The following is an 18,552-nucleotide window of genomic DNA, read 5'->3' on the forward strand; positions in this document are numbered from 1 at the left end:
AAATCCAAAGCCGCCCGGAAGAGCGCTCCAGCTACCGGCGGTGTGAAGAAGCCTCGCCGTTACAGGCCCGACACTGAGGCACTGAGAGAGATCCGCCACTACCAGAAATCCACCAAGCTGCTGATCCACAAGCTGCCAACCAGGTCAGTCTCGCTGGCCTCCTGCAGCATCACAGCGGAGCTCTGAAAGCGGAGGTTGGTCTTGAAGTCCTGAGTGATTTCTCTCACCAAGTGCTGGAAGGGCAGCTTGCGGAGCAGCAGCTCAGTGGATTTCTGGTAGCGGCGGAGTGCCACAGTGCCGGGCCTGTAACGGTGAGGCTTCTTCACACCGCCGTAGCCGGAGCGCTCTTCCGGGCGGCTTTGGATTTGGATTTACGGGCGGTCTGCTTGGTTCTGTCCATATTAAAGCTTCCTTCAGATCTGCTGAGCCAGGTCTCTCTGTGTGTCACTTAGAAAGCTCGTAACACTCCTCTGCATGATGCACAATAACTGCTGGCAGCCTGTAAAATGAGCGACCTGCCTCATTTTTATGCAGCGATGCTGTGCTGCTTTCATGGTCTTGTGTGGATTTGGGACACATTGGTTTTTTAGGTATAGGTGTTACACTTTACAATCTTGCATATTTTCCAGTTTTTAAACATCAAAAGTGACCAAGACTGGTCTAGAATTACTTGTAATAAACATCTTTGTCCTTAACATCACTTTATTTACAGGTATCAAGACAATACAGTGGAGAGAAAGTGTTAAGTCATTATCTATCAAAGTACCCACGTTTCCTGAAAGCAACATCATGTGAGGACTGATTGCTCTCCTGTCACTCACAATTCCACGCCCCTCTCAATTGAAGCCACGCCCTCCCATGCCAGAATGGGGCCAAAAGTTTGAAAATGAAAAAAAGATCTGAAAGTGGGAAAAAAATCTGAAGGTGAAAAAAGAAATATGAATGAAAATAAATTATTTGATCAAAATAATTAGAGCTGAATCAAAAAATATATTTAAACTGAAAAATATATATCTTACACTTATTTTTATTTTGATAATACTTTTTAAATGATAATAAAATTCAAGAACAAACATTGAATTTTCAGTTTCAAAATTATTTTTTCAATCTTTTTTTGTTTTCAGATTACAAAACTTTTGGCCTGGATTTACCTCCATATGAACCTAAGCCTGGAATAAAGACCATGTTTTCTCTTATACCTAAGCCAAGTCTGGGAGTCTGCTTTGCGGGTCCAGCCACCCCTGGTGCCGGGCAGCTGCCCAACCTGATAGGACAGAGAGAGAAAGAAAACAGAATCAGTCGGCCAGAAAAACTACACTTAAGGCATAATTTGTTTACATTAAGCAACAGGAAACCAGAAGAAATACTCAGGTGATTGTCGGCCACTAGCCCGAAGCTTCACTAACAGACCCAGACTTTAGATAAAGTTGAGGCAGAGACCTGATCTGTTTACTAATAAAATGAATTTAAAAGGGTAGACGAATAGTACCATACTATGCCACTATGCTAACCATATGAAAGGGAGAATGAAGTTACTGTAATTTGTGTGTTGGTTTTTACAAATACATGTAACACACAAGTTACAATAATGTGTGTTTTTTTACAAATGTGTATTTGTAAATGTCATTTTTGTCATAAAAGAGGAATTTGCAAAACTGAAAATTCTGTTTGTGAAGTGTGATTCAGCACAAATAGTGACCAACGATCACATGTTGGTTGTGTTCGTACTCTTATCCAGTATATGGCAGTGTTCTATGCATTTTGACGGGGGTGCAGTTTATGGATTTAGTATTATAAAAGTTAACTTTTCAGTTAGCGGATTAGCAGTGATTGAAGCTAACATTTTGGCTAGCTGTGCCCACCCTGCTCAGTGATGTGCCCGCCTCGATAACAGGGTGTAGTGGCTGCATTAACGCATGCTGGGATATATTTAACCTAATGTAATCTATTTTCTTCTCAAAATAATCCAAAATCTTATGCTGTAAAAGGAGAGCGACTTACAGATGGTTCCATGAATAAGTGTTGCCACCGTGTCGAACAAGAGTTGCCACCGTGTCGAACAAGAACTGAGTTATGCTTGTTTTTATTGATCAAATCAGAGTAATAGGCCCGCTTTGTAGCCATTACTGCATGCTTATAGTCGAGATAGCATCATTCCACGCAAGGTGGAATACTTCTAGTTTTGAAATATACCATTTTCATTCTAGACCTCTAGCCTTATGCTTGAGGCCACACAAGTAATCATTGAACCAAGGCGACTGTGTTTTGGAGGCGGCATGGTCATGTCAAGTGTAGTTTTGAATTTAGCTGTCCACAAGACTGTCTACTGAATGGAAATTTTACAAAATGACGCTAAGATATCAGGCAGTCTAGCTCTGAGCTCAGTCATAGTTGAGGAGTTGATGTGCCGCCACAATGATAAATAAAATTGTTGTTCCACTAAACACGCCAGCAAAACTGTAAACTTAATAACGAGTGATCAGAGACCACTGACGCAAGAGGCATAATGTCGATTTGTGACAGCAATACCGCGAACGATTACCAAATCCAGGGTATTTCCACTAATGTGTGTCAAACCCTGATTGCATTGCTGGAATTCTACTATGTCCATAATGTCCATAAATGATTTGCAAAGGGGGTCAGAAGGCTTATTTATATGAATCTTGAAGTCACTGACAATCAGAATGTATATCTGCACGGGTTGACAAATTAGATACACTCACCAAATTCATCTAAGAATTCAGAGTATGGGCCAGGGGGTCTATATACAGACAAAACACAAACAAACAAAAAAGTAAAACGGTTGATTTTTAGTCTTCTGACCTTGGTTATACATAGTATCCTGGCAGAGAGAAGAGTCAGATGTTCAAACGAAGTTTACTTTAGACCCCCAACAGCTAGTAAACTAATCCCAGACTTACAAAAGCAACACCCTCACTTTACTTCATATCATGAGGGACATGACTACATGTGTACACCGGTGGGCAGGCCTCATTTAAGGGGAGGACAGCAGTAGGTTTAAGCCAGGTTTCACATAAATCAGTCATCTAAGTTGTGATCCATAATTAGAACATTAATCAACAGTGATTTTGAGGACAGTGACCTTATGTTAATGAAACCCAGACTGAGGCCCTCAGTGGCATTGAAAGTTGAACTGTTGAGATTTAGGGGTGGTTCCAGAGTAGCATATAAGATGCCTAGAAGTAGGTTTAGGTAAAAGTAATTCCACGTGGGTTTTAGGTAGCAGACACAAAAAGCTAATGGCTTCCATGCCTACATTAGTCATAAGCCCTGCAGGGTCTCTAATCACCTCCTCAATGGCCTGCTGTAAAGTCGTCATGTTACTCTCGCTGTAGAGCTCTATCTATGTTCACACACAAGGTGGCCCCGGTAGGGCGAAGGCCGTCCGGCATCAGCAAGCCATGGTGGCCCCAAAATGAAGGCCAGTTATCAATGAAACTAAAGCCTTGCTGTTTACAAAATTGCACCAGCCACCCATTTAATGATGTCAGCCTGCAAAACGTGTCATGTTTTAGTCCGGTCTGGGTGCCTGTCTTATTCGTCCCCTTTTCTTTTCCTTCCATTTTAGGCCGGTCTTGACTTCGTTTTTTCTTTTTTGCTCCTTGATTATTTTCATTCTTGTTTGGTTCTGATTATTCGTGTTCATGTATTATTCTGCGATCCCTGGTTTGATTCTTTATTGTATTCTTGGTTCACTCATGTATTATATTTTTGGTTCAGTCATTTATTGCTTTTCTTTCTGCATTCTTGAGTCACTAGTTTCATTCTTGGTTATCATTTGTTTGTCATGTATGTACAGTGAGGAAAATAAGTATTTGAACACCCTGCGATTTTGCAAGTTCTCCCACTTAGAAATCATGGAGGGGTCTAATATTTTCATCTTAGGTGCATGTCCACTGTGAGAGACATAATCTTAAAAAAATAAATAATCCGGAAATCATAATGTATGATTTTTTTAATAATTTTTTTTATGTTACTGCTGCAAATAAGTATTGACAGCTGTGAAAATCAATGTTAATATTTGGTACAGTAGCCTTTGTTTAGTATTTACAGAGGTCAAATGTTTCTGTAGTTTTTCACCAGGTTTTCACACACTGCAGCAGGGATTTTGGTCCACCTCCTCCATACAGATCTTCTCTAGATCTTTCAGGTTTGGAGTTTCAGCTCCCTCCAAAGATTTCTATTGAGTTCAGGTCTGGAGACTGGCAGGCCACTCCAGGACCTTGAAATGCATTCTTACAGAGCCCCTCCTTAGTTGCCCTGGCTGTGTGTTTGGGGTCATTGTCATGCTGGAAGACCCAGCCATGACCCATCTTCAATGCTCTTACTGAGGGAAGGAGGTTGTTTGCCAAAATCTTGCAATACATGACCCCATCCATCCTCTCTTCAATACGGTGCAGAGTCGTCCTGTCCCCTTTGCAGAAGAGCACCCTCAGAGTATGATGTTTCCACTCCCATGCTTCACGGTTGGGATGGTTTTCTTGGGGTTGTTCTCATCCTCTAAAACACGGTAAGTGGAGTTGATTCCAAAATGCTCTATTCTGGTCTCATCTGACCACATGACCTTCTCCCATGCCTTCTCTGGATCATCCAGATGGTCACTGGTGACTTCAAACTTGTCTGGACATGTGCTGGCTTGAGCAGGGGGGACCTTGCTGCCCTGCGGGATTTTAAACCATGACAGCATCATGTGTTACTAATGTAATCTTTGTGACTGTGGTCCCAGCTCTCTTCAGGTCATTGAATCCCAGACTGAGGGAGATTGACAGTCATCTTGTGTTTCTTCCACTTCTAATAAATAATCATAACAGTTGTTGGTCTTCTACCAAGCTGCTTGCCTGTTGTCCTGTAGTCCATCCCTGCCTTGTGAAGGTCCACTGTTTTGTCCCTGGTGTCCTTAGACAGCTCTTGGTCTTGGCTATGGTGGACAGGTTGGAGTGTGATCGATTGAGTGGGACATGCCTTTTATACAGGTAACAAGTTCAAACAGGTGCAATTAATACAGGTAAAGTGTGCAGAATAAGAGGGCTTCTTAAATAAAAATTATCAGGTCTGTGTGAGCCAGAATTCAAATATTTATTTTATGCAATAAAATGCAAATTCATTATTTAAAAATCATACAATGTGATTTACTGGATTTTTTTTTTTTTTTTTAAGATTCTGTCTCTCACAGTTGAAGTGTACCTACGATAAAATTACAGACCTCTCCATTCTTTGTAGGTGGGACACCTGCAAAACTGACAGGGGGTCACTTATGTTCCCCGTTGTATTGGTTAACTGCAGTTGTTATGCATTCTCTGATCTTGCTTCTTATTATCTTCTCTGTCTCATTATTCTAGTTAGGTTCTGGTAGTCATGAGTTTTACTTTACTATTTATTTTGTGTTCAGTCTTCATTTAGTTTAGTTTACTCAACTCAGCTCAAGGTTTATTGTCGTATGCACAGTAAAGAAACACGTTTCCCTGCACAATGAAATTCTTACTTTGGCCACCCTACACTGAATGCCGAAAAGAAGAAATTTCTTTCAATAAAATAAATAAATCTAGGTATAAGTCTCAGGATAGAACATGTACATGAAGGATAAATAAGCAATGTGCATAAACATAACTGTGTGGTGCACTACATTGCAAAATTAACAACCTATGTAAAATATTCTGTGCACTGGAATAAAATTAACATGATCAGGAAATCTCTCTATAAACAATAGTGTTCATTCTTTAAAGTGGGGGCTCTCAGAACAACTGTTAACAGTCTGATAGCCACGGGAAAAAAAAGAGTTCTTGAGTCTGGTGGTCCTGCATCTCACACTCGTGTATCTCCTGCATGATGGGAGTAGTGAGAACGGAACATGCTGGGGGTGTAGAGTCTCTGATAATGGAGGCAGCTCTCCTGTGGACTCTGCGGTGGTAGATGCTCTGCACAGAGGGTTGTGGTATCCTGATGATCTTAGACACAGTTTTTACCACTCTCTGCAGGCGCTTGCGGTCCTTCAACAGTCTTAGTTTAGTTTTTCACATTCTTTGCATTACTCTTTAGTCAGGTTTTGCTTATTGATTATCTTCAGTGTTTCATATCTGAATATGTTCTGTTTGTGATTTATTGCTTTTTTCTGTTTTAGTTATTTGTATTGTCTCTTATCAGTCATTGTATTTATTTTTAGACGTTATTCAGTGTCAGTTCTGTTCAAGTTTTGTTTATTATTATTGATCTTCTTGTTTTCCGCTTTGTAGATTAGTCACATTAGTTCCTAGTTTTTTCACCTTTTGTTTTGCTCACTTTAATTATTGTCTGCCTTAAGCATGTCACATTTTCCACCGTAATCTTCCAATCACTTAGTTTCTCCTGGTTTGTCTGCATTGTTCCTCATCTGTCAGCCACGCTCCCCTTTCCAGATCCTTCATCCTCACGTGTGTCTTGTTTTGCTGTCACCGCCTTCCCTATTTAAACTGCGTTTGTTCACTCCCTTGTTGCTCATTGTTGATTTACATCACTTACCAGGACTCCATCACAGCCCTGTTTTTGCCTAGCCGTTTTTTGACTCTGCTCTGTTTACTGGATCCTGCTTCTTGCCTCAGCTCTGAAAACCCAGTTTGCTCGTGTACTGACCCTGCTTGTTTATGACCATGTCTTCTGTCTCGCCCCTGCCTTGTAGTTTTGGACTGCCTTCCTGTTTACCGAGCCCTTGTCTGTATTAAGACCCTGATTTTTTACTGATACGTCCTGTTGTGAGCCTGCATTTGCGTCCAGCCTCTGTCTGTGCCTCACCTCCGCTCAGCCTGACAAAACACCTCACATACTGGAAGGGAAGGGACCATAGACTATTACTTGATGCCAACACATCTTTCTGGTTGCAAGTCCTCTATGTCCATTTTTGTGACTTCTGAGCACTTCATCTTAATATCGTTGGCGGCGACATGAATAAGTGGCTATATCTAGTCTCATGCTCCTTTGTCTGTCTATCCTTTTGCAATGCCAGCATGCTAAGATGAGAGGCAAAGTTTTGCTCTGGCCCCAGGAATACATTTAATGTCAGCTAGTGTCTGTAATCTGACTTTGCGGGTGTTGGAATCCCGTATCACTAATGCCCAAGTTTAGGCCTGAAGATAGGGGTGGAAGTTACCCGTGGGCTCAAGGCCGAACAACAGGCATATCCAAGGCAGAAAACCGGCTCACAGTTCGCAGTGGCGAGTGTGATCTGGGTACCGCAACTGGGCACCAAGCCCTATGTGACTTCCTCCACCTAACATGGTCCGAAGCTGTCGTCCGCAGCTGCCGTTTCTAAGGTAATACTAATGTGCATGTAGCTGACCCAACACCACCTCATCTGGAGTGCCCATAATATCTAGCTTGACTAAAACTAAGAGGCTGCTCTATCTTATGACACGGCTCTCTAAAAGAGCCACCCTATCTGCAAGCATCGCATAAGGCTAATGTTGAGTGTAATGTATTTTGTGCACCAGAAAATTCAACGTGTAGCCAAGCTAGCAAAAGCTATCCTCTAATGAAAATGCTAACCACTTCTAAATTAGCTAAATAAATTTACAGTAAATGCATTTAAAAACTAAAAGTGTTAAACAGAAATGGAAGAAATGATTACAACCTTGTAGTGCTTAGAAGAGCGTCATTTGGGCCAGCAGTGTTGTGCTTCTGCCCTCCTGGCCTGTTTGGCCGTAGGGTTTTAGATCTTGGTTAATTGTGGATTTTCCTCTGTGTTCCTGCACTGGTTTATGTTGATCACCTGCTGTTTTCTGTTAAATCCACCCGCTTCCTTTGTGCACGGTTTAGTCTCTGTTTCATGTCCTTTATTACAACCCCAATTCCAATGAAGTTGGGATGTTGTGTAAAATGTAAATAAAAACAGAATACAATGATTTTCAAATCCTCTTCAACTTATATTCAATTGAATACACCACAAAGACAAGATATTTAATGTTCAAACTGATAAACTTTGTTTTTGTACAAATATTTGCTCATTTTGAAATGGATGCCTGCAACACGATTCAAAAAAGCTGGGACAGCGGTATGTTAACTACTGTGTTACATCACCTTTCCTTCTAACAACATTCAATAAGTGTTTGGGAACTGAGGACACTAATTGTTGAAGCTTTGTAGGTGGAATTCTTTCCCATTCTTGCTTGATGTACAACTTGAGATGTTTAACAGTCCAGGGTCTCTGTTGTTGTATTTTGCACTTCATAATGCGCCACACATTTTCAAAGGGCGACAGGTCTGGACTGCAGGCAGGCCAGTCTAGTACCCGCACTCTTTTACTACGAATCCACGCTGTTGTAACACGTGCAGAATGTGGCTTGGCATTGTCTCACTGAAATAAGCAGGGACGTCCCTGAAAAAGATGTTGCTTGGATGGCAGCATGTGTTGCTCCAAAACCTGGATGTACCTTTCAGCATTGATGGTGCCATCACAGATGTGTAAGTTGCCCATGCCATGGGCACTAACACACCCCCATACCATCACAGATGCTGGCTTTTGAACTTTGCACTGGTAACAATCTGGATGGTCTTTTTCCTCTTTTTTTCCGGAGGACATGACGTCCATGATTTCCAAAAACAATTTAAAATGTGAACTCATCAGACCACAGCGCACTTTTCCACTTTGCGTCTGTCCATTTTAAATGAGCTCAGACCCAGAGAAGGCGGCGGCATTTCTGGATGTTGTTGATGTTATGGCTTTCGCTTTGCATGGTAGAGTTTTAACTTGCATTTGTAGATGTAGTGACGAACTGTGTTAACTGACAATGGTTTTCTGAAGTGTTCCTGAGCCCACACGGTAAGATCCTGTACACAATGATGTCGGTTTTTAATGCAGTGCCGCCTGAGGTCACAGGCATTCAGTGTTGGTTTTCAGCCTTAGCGCTTACGTGTAGAACGTTCTCCAGATTCTCTGAATCTTCTGATTATATTATGGACTGTAGATGATGGAATCCCTAAATTCTTTGCAATTGAACGTTGAGAAACATTGTTCTTAAACTGTTGGACTATTTTTTCACGCAGTTCTTCACAGAGTGGTGAACCTCACCCCATCTTTGCTTATGAACGGCTGAGACTTTTGGGGATGCTATTTTTATACCCAATCATGACACTCAACTGTTTCCAGTTCAGTGTTTTTGAGCATTCATCAACTTTCCCAGTCTTTTGTTGCCCCGTCCCAACTTTTTTGAAACGTGTTGCACACATCCATTTCAAAATGAGCAAAGATTTGCACAAAAACAACAAAGTTTATCAGTTTGAACATTAAATATCTTGTCTTTGTGGTGTATTCAGTTCAATTCAGTCCTCTTCAACTCTTATAGGTTGAAGAGGATTTGCAAATCATATTCTGTTTTTATTTAGATTTTACACAACATCCCAACTTCAATGGAATTGGGGTTGTACATTTAGTTTTGATTGTTATCCAGTTTTATCACCCTGTTGTATCTTTATCAGTTTTTCTCATCGTTGCGGGTATTTGCCACCTCCAGGATGTCTTATGTTCTGTAGGTATGTAGTTGTTGATTTCTTTAAGTATTATTATTATTTTGTGTAGGTCCGTTTGTGCATGTCTGGGGCCCCTGTGTTCCACCCCTGCATCCTCACCTGTCAGTCTTCTTGTTGTCTGTTGCACTCCTTCACATGTTTGACTTACACATTACTGTTCTGCTTTAATTATGGGTTGTGGTTGTATTGTCTGTGTGTGCTGATGACCTCCTTATGTTATGATGTTAGTTTGTTCACTTGTGCACTTTATTAGCTCCTGAGTTCTATGTTGGTTTGTGGTTTTATGATTTCTCCTCTTCTGTTATGATTGGTCATTGTATTTTATTTCCTTCTCTCCTGTTTTTCATTTTTGTTGTGATGATGATTCTTACACTGTTTTTTCTCAATTCAGTTATTTCATCTCCCTGCACTCTGTTTCTCCCACGAGTCTTACGTTCCGCCCCTTGTTTGCCTCTCACCTGTTGTTAATTTCACCTGAGTTATTTAAGCACATCCTTGTTGGTCAGTCAGTGCCGGTTCATTCTTCATGTTTCCAGCAGTCTACTTTGGTTCTTGTTTGTTCATGAGTATGTTACAAAAATCTGTTTCTTTGAGGTTTGCTGTGTTTTGATTGACATTCTTGTTTGTTTTTGGAGTGTGTTTTTTGTTGCTCTGTGGATTTTTGTGGGAGATTGGTCACATGCACATTTGAGGCTGTTTTGGATTTTTGTTGAGATTTTTGGACTGAATTAACCACCTTGCACCTTATCTTTTTGTCTTCCTGCCTGCAAAACTGGGTTCAAGTAGATCTTGTAGAAACTGTAACAAGCAGTCTGTCCAGGAGCAAGTTGCCAGAATCTGCATACAAACCCTTCAAAGTGAATCGTCCCGATTAGATGCTAAACTAAATTAAGTGGTTTTAGTCTGACCACCTTCTACATGTCTGAATTCCTCTGGGAACTCATTTTAGTCACTTGTATCAATGATCTATTCCAGGGGTGGCCAAGTTCGGTCCTCGAGAGCCACATTCCTGACACTCTTAGTTGTCTCCCTGCTCCAACACGCCTGAATCCAACGAAAGACTCGTTAACAGACTTTTAATGAGCCTTTCACTGGATTCACTCGACCATGCAGCCCATTTTTCTTCAAGTGCCTCCTTATTGTGCATCTTGAAACAGCCACACCAGTTTGTTTCAGAGAGTCCTGTATTTCAGCTGAAGTTATTTGTGGGTTTTCTTTGCATCCCAAACAGTTTTCCTGGGAGGAGTTGTTGAAATCTTTGTTGGTCTACCTGACTGTGGTTTGGTTCCAACAGAATCCCTCATTTTCCCCTTCTTGATTAGAGTTTGAACACTATTGATTAGCATTCTCAGTCCCTTGGATATCTTTTTATATCCCTTTCCTGTTTTATACAGTTCAGTTACCTTTTGCTTTGACAATTCTTTTGTTTTCCCTTTGACTCAGACACCAGAAACATCAGTGCAGGACTGGATGAAAGATGCAAGGGTCTGTCAAAAGCCCAGAAACTCGAGCCCTGGTCCCACCAAATAAGGAAGGATTAATAACGAGTCACACGTTTTTGTTTTTTTTTTGGTACAAGAGGACTTATTCAACTATCATGGGAGAATGGTGGCTCTTAGAGGCATTATCTTTGGTTAACAAGACTATCTCTGAGCTTGGCGCTAATTTCAAGATGTTCAAAATTTAGCAACAAGGATTTTAGAGGCGTGTGTGGTGCTGACAAGGCTGCTAAAAGCCCATTATCCGAGCACCTGGCATCTATGAGGGACCGGAGAGGCTATTTTTGGTGCGGCTGCCCTCTTGTGCACACAATTGCACTTGCTCTGTGCGCCGGATGCTGTATATAAAATAATTATTTTGTAGCGGATTAATCATTTTCTGCCAAACCTTGGATGTTGAAAACATCTCTAATCACTTCTGGAATCACAGAAGACTGTTTCATCTGGACGCTTTTTCTCCCCCCTCCTACTCCAAGAGGAACATATTTTGGAACAGGCTCAGCCCTTTTGTGCACACAATTCCACCTGCTTTTTTCTTGCCTCTCTCCTGCTCTGATTTGAAGCAGATAATAAAAGATAATTATTCATTATGTTTTTATTTTAATACCTTGGTAAATCAGTTGCATGTTCATTCATTCTTAATGGATCAGGAGCTCCACTGTGTGTGTGCACTAACGCAATGACTCGGCACTGCAGAATGGCAGTGCACGCATGCAAAAGAGCGATTTTGCAGACATAAGTGGATGAACACAAAGTTAAACGTGGGATCACAGTGTGAAAATGACTGTTTAAAGCCAGTGAGCCACGGATGGAAAGGAAGCCAGTGAGAAGGAGCGCAGAGGCGGCTGACCAGGAATGCAGAATGGCAACGCACACAAAAGAGCGATTTTGTAGACATAAATGGATGAACACAAAGTTAAAAGTGGGATCACGGTGTCAAAAGAAATAAAGCCGGAAGCACAGAGGCGGTGGTCCAGGAACCTGTGTTTCAGTTCTAGCTGGTCTGGTGCATTTAATAATTCTGGAACACAGGTGGACAGCAGCTTGACGCATGCTGCACACTAGCCGGACTGTACTGGAGCATCTATTTTTGGACTGTGTTTAAAAAATGTGACATCTTGAATGGATGCTGTGAATTGAAAACCCATACTTTACAGGGACCAAGTGTAGGACGGCTGGAGGTTTGGACCAAACCCATGCCTAATGTGCACCAACGTCACATTAGCATAGAGCTACATGGATCATATGTGGCTTGGCGTGGATCATATGCGGCAACATGAGCCACTTGAGGCTGGACAGGGCTCAAATGACAGGTTGGTCGTGGCTCGCTACAGGCTGATACGTGGCACATGTGCGGTACAGAGAGGCACGTAGAGGCGCCTTAGTAGTGGATATGTGACGGCTTAAAACTTGGATCATTCTTCAAATAATCGCTGACACACTCATGCATGGCTCATTATTCATGGCTTATCATTCGGTGGGACCAAGGCGTCACTGACCTTTTTATACACGCACAGTGATTACAAGCAAACAAATCACAAGTGAGGATGATTACATTTTGTAGCCATTCAAACTTGCTGTGTCAACTTGTGTTCATGTTATCAGGCCAAAATCACCATGGTATATAAACCTTTGTTCATGGTCATTTGTGTTGTCATTATGATTTAAAAAGAGTAAAAACAGTTGTTCCTGACCATAAATGGCTTCACACAACCACTAAGCATGAGTGGGGAAAAAAAAAAGTTTTGTGTCATCATTCATATTCTCTGAAAAAATGGCCATAAAAATTAAAAATTCTGCCAGGATATGTAAATGTTTGAGCACAACTGTATCATAATGCTTGTTCCACCATGCTTCACTGTCTTCACAGTGTACCGTGGCTTGGATTCAGTTTTTGCGGGTCATCTGATAAACTGTTTGATTGTTACTGTACTTACAGATAACTTTAGACCTTCTTTGATCACCCTGGAGCTGATCGCTAGCTGAGTTTTTGTCATTCTGGCTGTTATTTGATCCCTTTGAATGATGGTTTTCTGTTTTCGTCCATGTCTTTCTGGTTTTTGTTGCCATTTTAAAGCATTTGAGATCATTGTAGCTGAGCAGTCGGTCATGTAGTTCTTTATTTTTTCCTCTCTCCAGTCAACTTTTCATTCAAAGTACGTTTTTCAGATGTTCTTCAGTATGTCTTCTTCAGTATGTTCTTCAGAACATTGTCTGGAACAACCCATTTTACTCAGATTTCCAGAGAAATTCACAACAACCAGCATGAACAACATTTGCTGCCTTTGTCCTTAAATAAGGGCCACCTGTTTGAAACCTGTTTTTTCACAGAAAGAAAAATGCAAACACTGCTTTTTTAATTATTTTTTTGAACAGCCTAATTTTGTTTTTTCTTCACTTTCTGTAAAGTAATAACAAATTTGATACATTTTTCTTCGTGTTTTGATTTGGAGTACAATGTGTAGCGTTCCAAATGCATTTGTATGTATGCAAATAAAAGCTTTGTATCCAGTTGTTAAGTGTGACGTAACGCATCATGTGATTTTCAACTTCCAGCTCCAAACAAAAAAGGCACGCTGTCATTAACATTGAGAACTGCACTGAGACGATCTGATCAGGCTGCACTTACACTGCTGCACACGGACAACAGCATTAACATGGCAACATAAAACTCTTTGTATATTGTGCCTAAAACTCTCCTGGATATTTAACTGGGTTTTTAGACGTTGTTACTACGTTTGTTTTGTGTAAAAGTGCCAGAAGCTCAGGTTGTTTCTCCGTTATTTTCAATGGGAGTTGCTGCGAGCTACGATCGCTTCCTGTTCATGTCGTTCGGGGAGAAAGTGAAGTTTGCACTTTAACGTCCTGTTTATTTTAATAAATAAATTTTTTATTAACAAACAGACATGTAGATTTTACCTGTGCATAATAAAATATGTAAAGTAAAAGAAAAAAAGTTTTATTAAGTGTTCTGACCATAGAACCAGACGAATGCGGTTAACGGAGGTGGAGGCGGAGAAGGGAGGGACAGAGGTTTGAGCACACTGTAAACACAAACTAAACTTAAACTGTAAATCCTTAAAAGGATCAAACAGACGTAACTTTAATTGTAAACTTGGAGGTCTTTGGAGCCGGAAACAGATTTCTCACGTGATGCGTTACGTCAGACCTTAACAACCAGATAAGGACTTTGAGTTTTACTCACTTTTCTAAAAACGTACTATGATTTTGAACACAACTGTAAGCAGTTCCTTAGTGAGACTCGCATGAGGAGTATCACTTACAGTGTGACGGAACATCAACTATGACATTTTTGGTCATGTAGTGTGTTTCTCTGGACATGATCCAGACCACAGGTGCCTCAGTGTTGAGGAACCCAGCAACTGGAGAAGGTCAAAGACACGTCCACATTTCACCTGGCTGCAGCAGATAGATGGTTACTTTGGAGAGGTGGAGATGAAGCGGTTGTCTCCCTGGGTGGTTGCCATTCAGGGACCAACGATGGTTTCATAGTGTGGTGCATGCAGCATCAGCACATACTCCCAGACTTCAGGGTCCATATACTGGTGGAGATTGAGACGTTTTGAGCCTGACGCTGAAAAGTACAGTGTGTTTCTACTTGCTTTGCATTGTGAGAAACCAGCATTTCTCGAGACTACAGTATGTAAAATTTTGAAATAATGAAATTTTTTTTTTTTTTTTAAGGTGTGCTGCTTTGGATCAGCCCCCCCCCCCCCCCCCCCCCCACACACACACACACAGCTCTTGTGGATCCTCAGTGTGTCATATGTGTTACTCAGCTGAACTGCATTCTGTTTGTAAAAAAAAAAAAAAAAAAACGGCTTATGTTGACGAGGTTTGAGTTTTTGTTGCTATGTTGACAAGCAGTGCTACGGTTAATCAGAAGGTGGTGTGGTTTCATTCCAGAAATACGCAGATGGGGAGCGTGTTCAGGTGGAAAGTCTCCTGGATGAAGCGTTCCGTTCCTTGGAAGGAATCCGCTCCCAGGTTGTTGGTGGGATTGAAAGCCAACTGGATGCTGTGATGACCAAGGGCCAGGGGCTGGTGGATCATCTGGAGGCGGAGCTAAGCCAGTTGATGGACAGGAGGGCAACTTTGGAAGACCAAGCCATCAGTCAGGATCATATAGGCTTCTTACAGGTGACGAATGAATAATTGAAATAATCCTATTTGCGATGGATGCAGAGCTCCAGCATGGAGATAATAAAAAAATATAACACCACTACATTTTATTGAGCGCTCAAAATGTTACTGTGTGCACACAAGATTCAGTTACTTAGTGACAGATGTTACTACTGGGTGTTTATCTGAAACATAACATACAGAAACGCAAACATTGAGCACAATAAATTTTGTTAGCTGAGAGAGAAACGTGTATGTGAGCCAGCACCTTGGGATTGACTCTGAGGTCACGACCACCATATGACCTCAGAGTGACCACAGATACGTAAATGTGTGTGTGTGTGTATATATACATGCATTAATGCAAGTGTTGGTTTGAATTCACCAGCACACATGTTCCTAATGTGTGTACCCCACTGGAATACAGCGTGTGTTTCTCTGTGATGCTGCCATAATCTGTGTGCAGCCAGCAAAAGTGATGTTGCAGGGCAAAACTGTTGACTGTGACTTCTCACCCTGACTCTCTTCTCCTCAGAGCTTTGAGGAGGCCACAGCTCCTCTGGCTGCTGAGAAGCCTTTTGTGGACGAAGACATGGAGTTTTCCTTCCACTTTCAGCTGGGGGACGTAAAGACTTCTCTGGCTGACATAAAAGAGAAGATGGATGAGATCAGGATGGGAGAGACTCAGCCTCAAACTTACCGCAGGTCCTGTAAGTTTTATCTGTCTCTGCAGTTTGTGTTTAACTGATGTAAACTGCTCACACCGATGGAAGTAGGTTGTGTCTGTAGTTTTGTCGTTTGTGGCTTTCGCGGCTCTGTGTTTCATTAGATTCGATTGAATTAGATTAGATAGAATTTTGTTGATCCCTTGGGAAGACTCCCTTAGGGAAACTGAGATTCCAGCAGCATTGTATACCAGCACACAGGGTAAGAAGCACACAGAGTATCAAAAGTGAAAGTAAAAAACTAATTGCAAATATAAATACACAGATATACATAACAGAAATACTGCTCGCTACTTGTTTACTGGCTACTACTGTTCCTCTCCTTCCCGTCATCTGTCTTCCTATTACTATAGGAAAAAGAAAAAAAAGTAAAAAAGGGGGTGTTTACAATAATAGTAGTGTGGCATTCAGTCAGTGAGTTTGTCAATTTTGTGGAACAAACAGGTGTGAATCAGGCGTCCCCTATTTAAGGATGAAGCCAGCACCTGTTGAACATGCTTTTCTCTTTGAAAGCCTGAGGAAAATGGGACGTTCAAGACATTGTTCAGAAGAACAGTGTAGTGTGATTAAAAAGTTGATTGGAGAGGGGAAAACTTCTACGCAGGTGCAAAAATTTATAGGCTGTTCATCTACAATGATCTCCAATGCTGTAAAATGGACAAAAAAAAGAGACGCGTGGAAGAAAACGGAAAACAACCATCAAAATGGATAGAAGAATAACCAGAATGGCAAAGGCTCACCCATTGATCAGCTCCAGGATGATCAAAGACAGTCTGGAGTTACCTGTAAGTGCTGTGACAGTTAGAAGACGCCTGTGTGAAGCTAATTTACGTATTTGCAAGAATCCCCCACAAAGTCCTTCTGTTAAATAAAAGACGTGCAGAAGAGGTTACAATTTGCCAAAGAACACATCAACTGGCTTAAAGAGAAATGGAGGAATATTTTGTGGACTGATGAGAGTAAAATTGTTCTTTTTGGGTCCAAGGGCCGCAGACAGTTTGTGAGACGACCCCCAAACTCTGAATTCAAGCCACAGTTCACAGTGAAGACAGTGAAGCATGGTGGTGCAAGCATCATGATATGGGCATGTTTCTCCTACTATGGTGTTGGGCCTATATATCACATACCAGGTATCATGGATCAGTTTGGATATGTCAAAATACTTGAAGAGGTCATGTTGCCTTATGCTGAAGAGGACATGCCCTTGAAATGGGTGTTTCAACAAGACAATGACCCCAAGCACACTAGTAAACAAGCAAAATCTTGGTTCCAAACCAACAAAATTAATGCCTCGCAGATGTGAAGAAATCATGAAAAACTGTGGTTATACAACTAAATGCTAGTTTAGTGATTCACAGGATTGCTAAAAAAAGCAGTTTGAACATAATAGTTTTGAGTTTGTAGCGTCAACAGCAGATGCTACTATTATTGTGAACACCCCCTTTTCTACTTTTTTTTTTTTTTTTTTTTTACTAATAGCCCAATTTCATAGCCTTAAGAGTGTGCATATCATGAATGCTTGGTCTTGTTGGATTTGTGAGAATCTACTGACTCTACTGGTACCTTGTTTCCCATGTAACAATAAGAAATATACTCAAAACCTGGATTAATCTTTTTAGTCACATAGCACTACTATTATTCTGAACACTACTGTACACAATGAACTGTAAGACACATGAGTGTATTATAGTTTCCATCTGTAATTTATAAATGTGTAAGTGTTGTACAACCCAAAATCAGAAAAAGTTGAGACAGTACAAAAAATAAATAAAAACTGTCACCCAGAATCAGGTCGTCTGCAAGTGATTTAGCACCAGGTTCTCCACAAACATGAGTTGCATGGGAGGAGAGGGGCAGCCGCATATCCGGCTGCGCCCCAGTCCAGTCACGATCAGCTCTGCTCACCAGGCCCCCCCAGGGGGGAGGCCCAGCTATCGGGCCAACCGAAAATCCACGGCGCTTCGGTATCGCTTCGTCTAGGCAGGATTCTGACTTAGAGGCATTCAGTTCTTACATTTAATTTGACTTCTGTTTACTTCCAGGTGGCATGAACCCAAGATATTTCATATTTGTTTTTTTTGTTGTTGTTGTTGTTGTTCTGATCAACTTCATTTAATTTAATATACATCTGTTCCTGCATTTAAGGCCTGCAAGACATCCCAAAAAAGTGGCGACAGATGATTAATGAAGTAAAAATATATAACTGATCACATCCTGCTCTTTCTGTGTGGAGTTTGCATGTTCTGTGTGGGTTTCTTCCGGGCACTCAAATACATGCTGTGGAACACCTACCAGGGACAACAGATGAAAATTAGCTGGTGGCTATAATCTGACTTGTTTATTTCAGTGGATGGTGATTTTGTGAACTTGCACTGTCTCTTCATAAATAAATAAAACAAATAACCCAAAGTTATTTCAAACATTATAATCATGGTTTGGTACAAAAGCAGTGTCCACAAAAGGCTGAGTCTTTAAGTCTGGAATGAACAGAGGATCTCCAATTTGTCAACAAATGCGTGAGGAAAATTATTGTTGTTGGTCTTTTTGTCTGCTCCCCTTTTGAGTGAGTTCACCACAGCAGATCTAGCACAGATCCGCATTGAGATTTGCCACAAGTTTTATACCGGATACCCCTCCTGACACAACTCCAGTTTTACCTGGAGAAACGC

At 41.2% G+C, this 18,552-nt stretch overlaps 1 protein-coding gene across 1 annotated transcript in view; it reads left to right on the top strand.

Moving 5' to 3' along the window:
- The window catches only part of LOC117528161 (E3 ubiquitin-protein ligase TRIM39-like), an 80,175-nt gene that overhangs the window by 48,984 nt on the left and 12,639 nt on the right, over positions 1 to 18,552 (top strand). Inside the window, exon 8 of the mRNA XM_034190740.1 lies at positions 3,537 to 3,546. Within this exon, the coding sequence (XP_034046631.1) occupies positions 3,537 to 3,546 (10 nt within the window). The remainder of the gene's footprint in view (positions 1 to 3,536; positions 3,547 to 18,552) is intronic.

The sequence above is a fragment of the Thalassophryne amazonica genome, chromosome 16 (assembly GCF_902500255.1).
Source record: "Thalassophryne amazonica chromosome 16, fThaAma1.1, whole genome shotgun sequence".
Lineage (NCBI taxonomy): Eukaryota > Metazoa > Chordata > Actinopteri > Batrachoidiformes > Batrachoididae > Thalassophryne > Thalassophryne amazonica.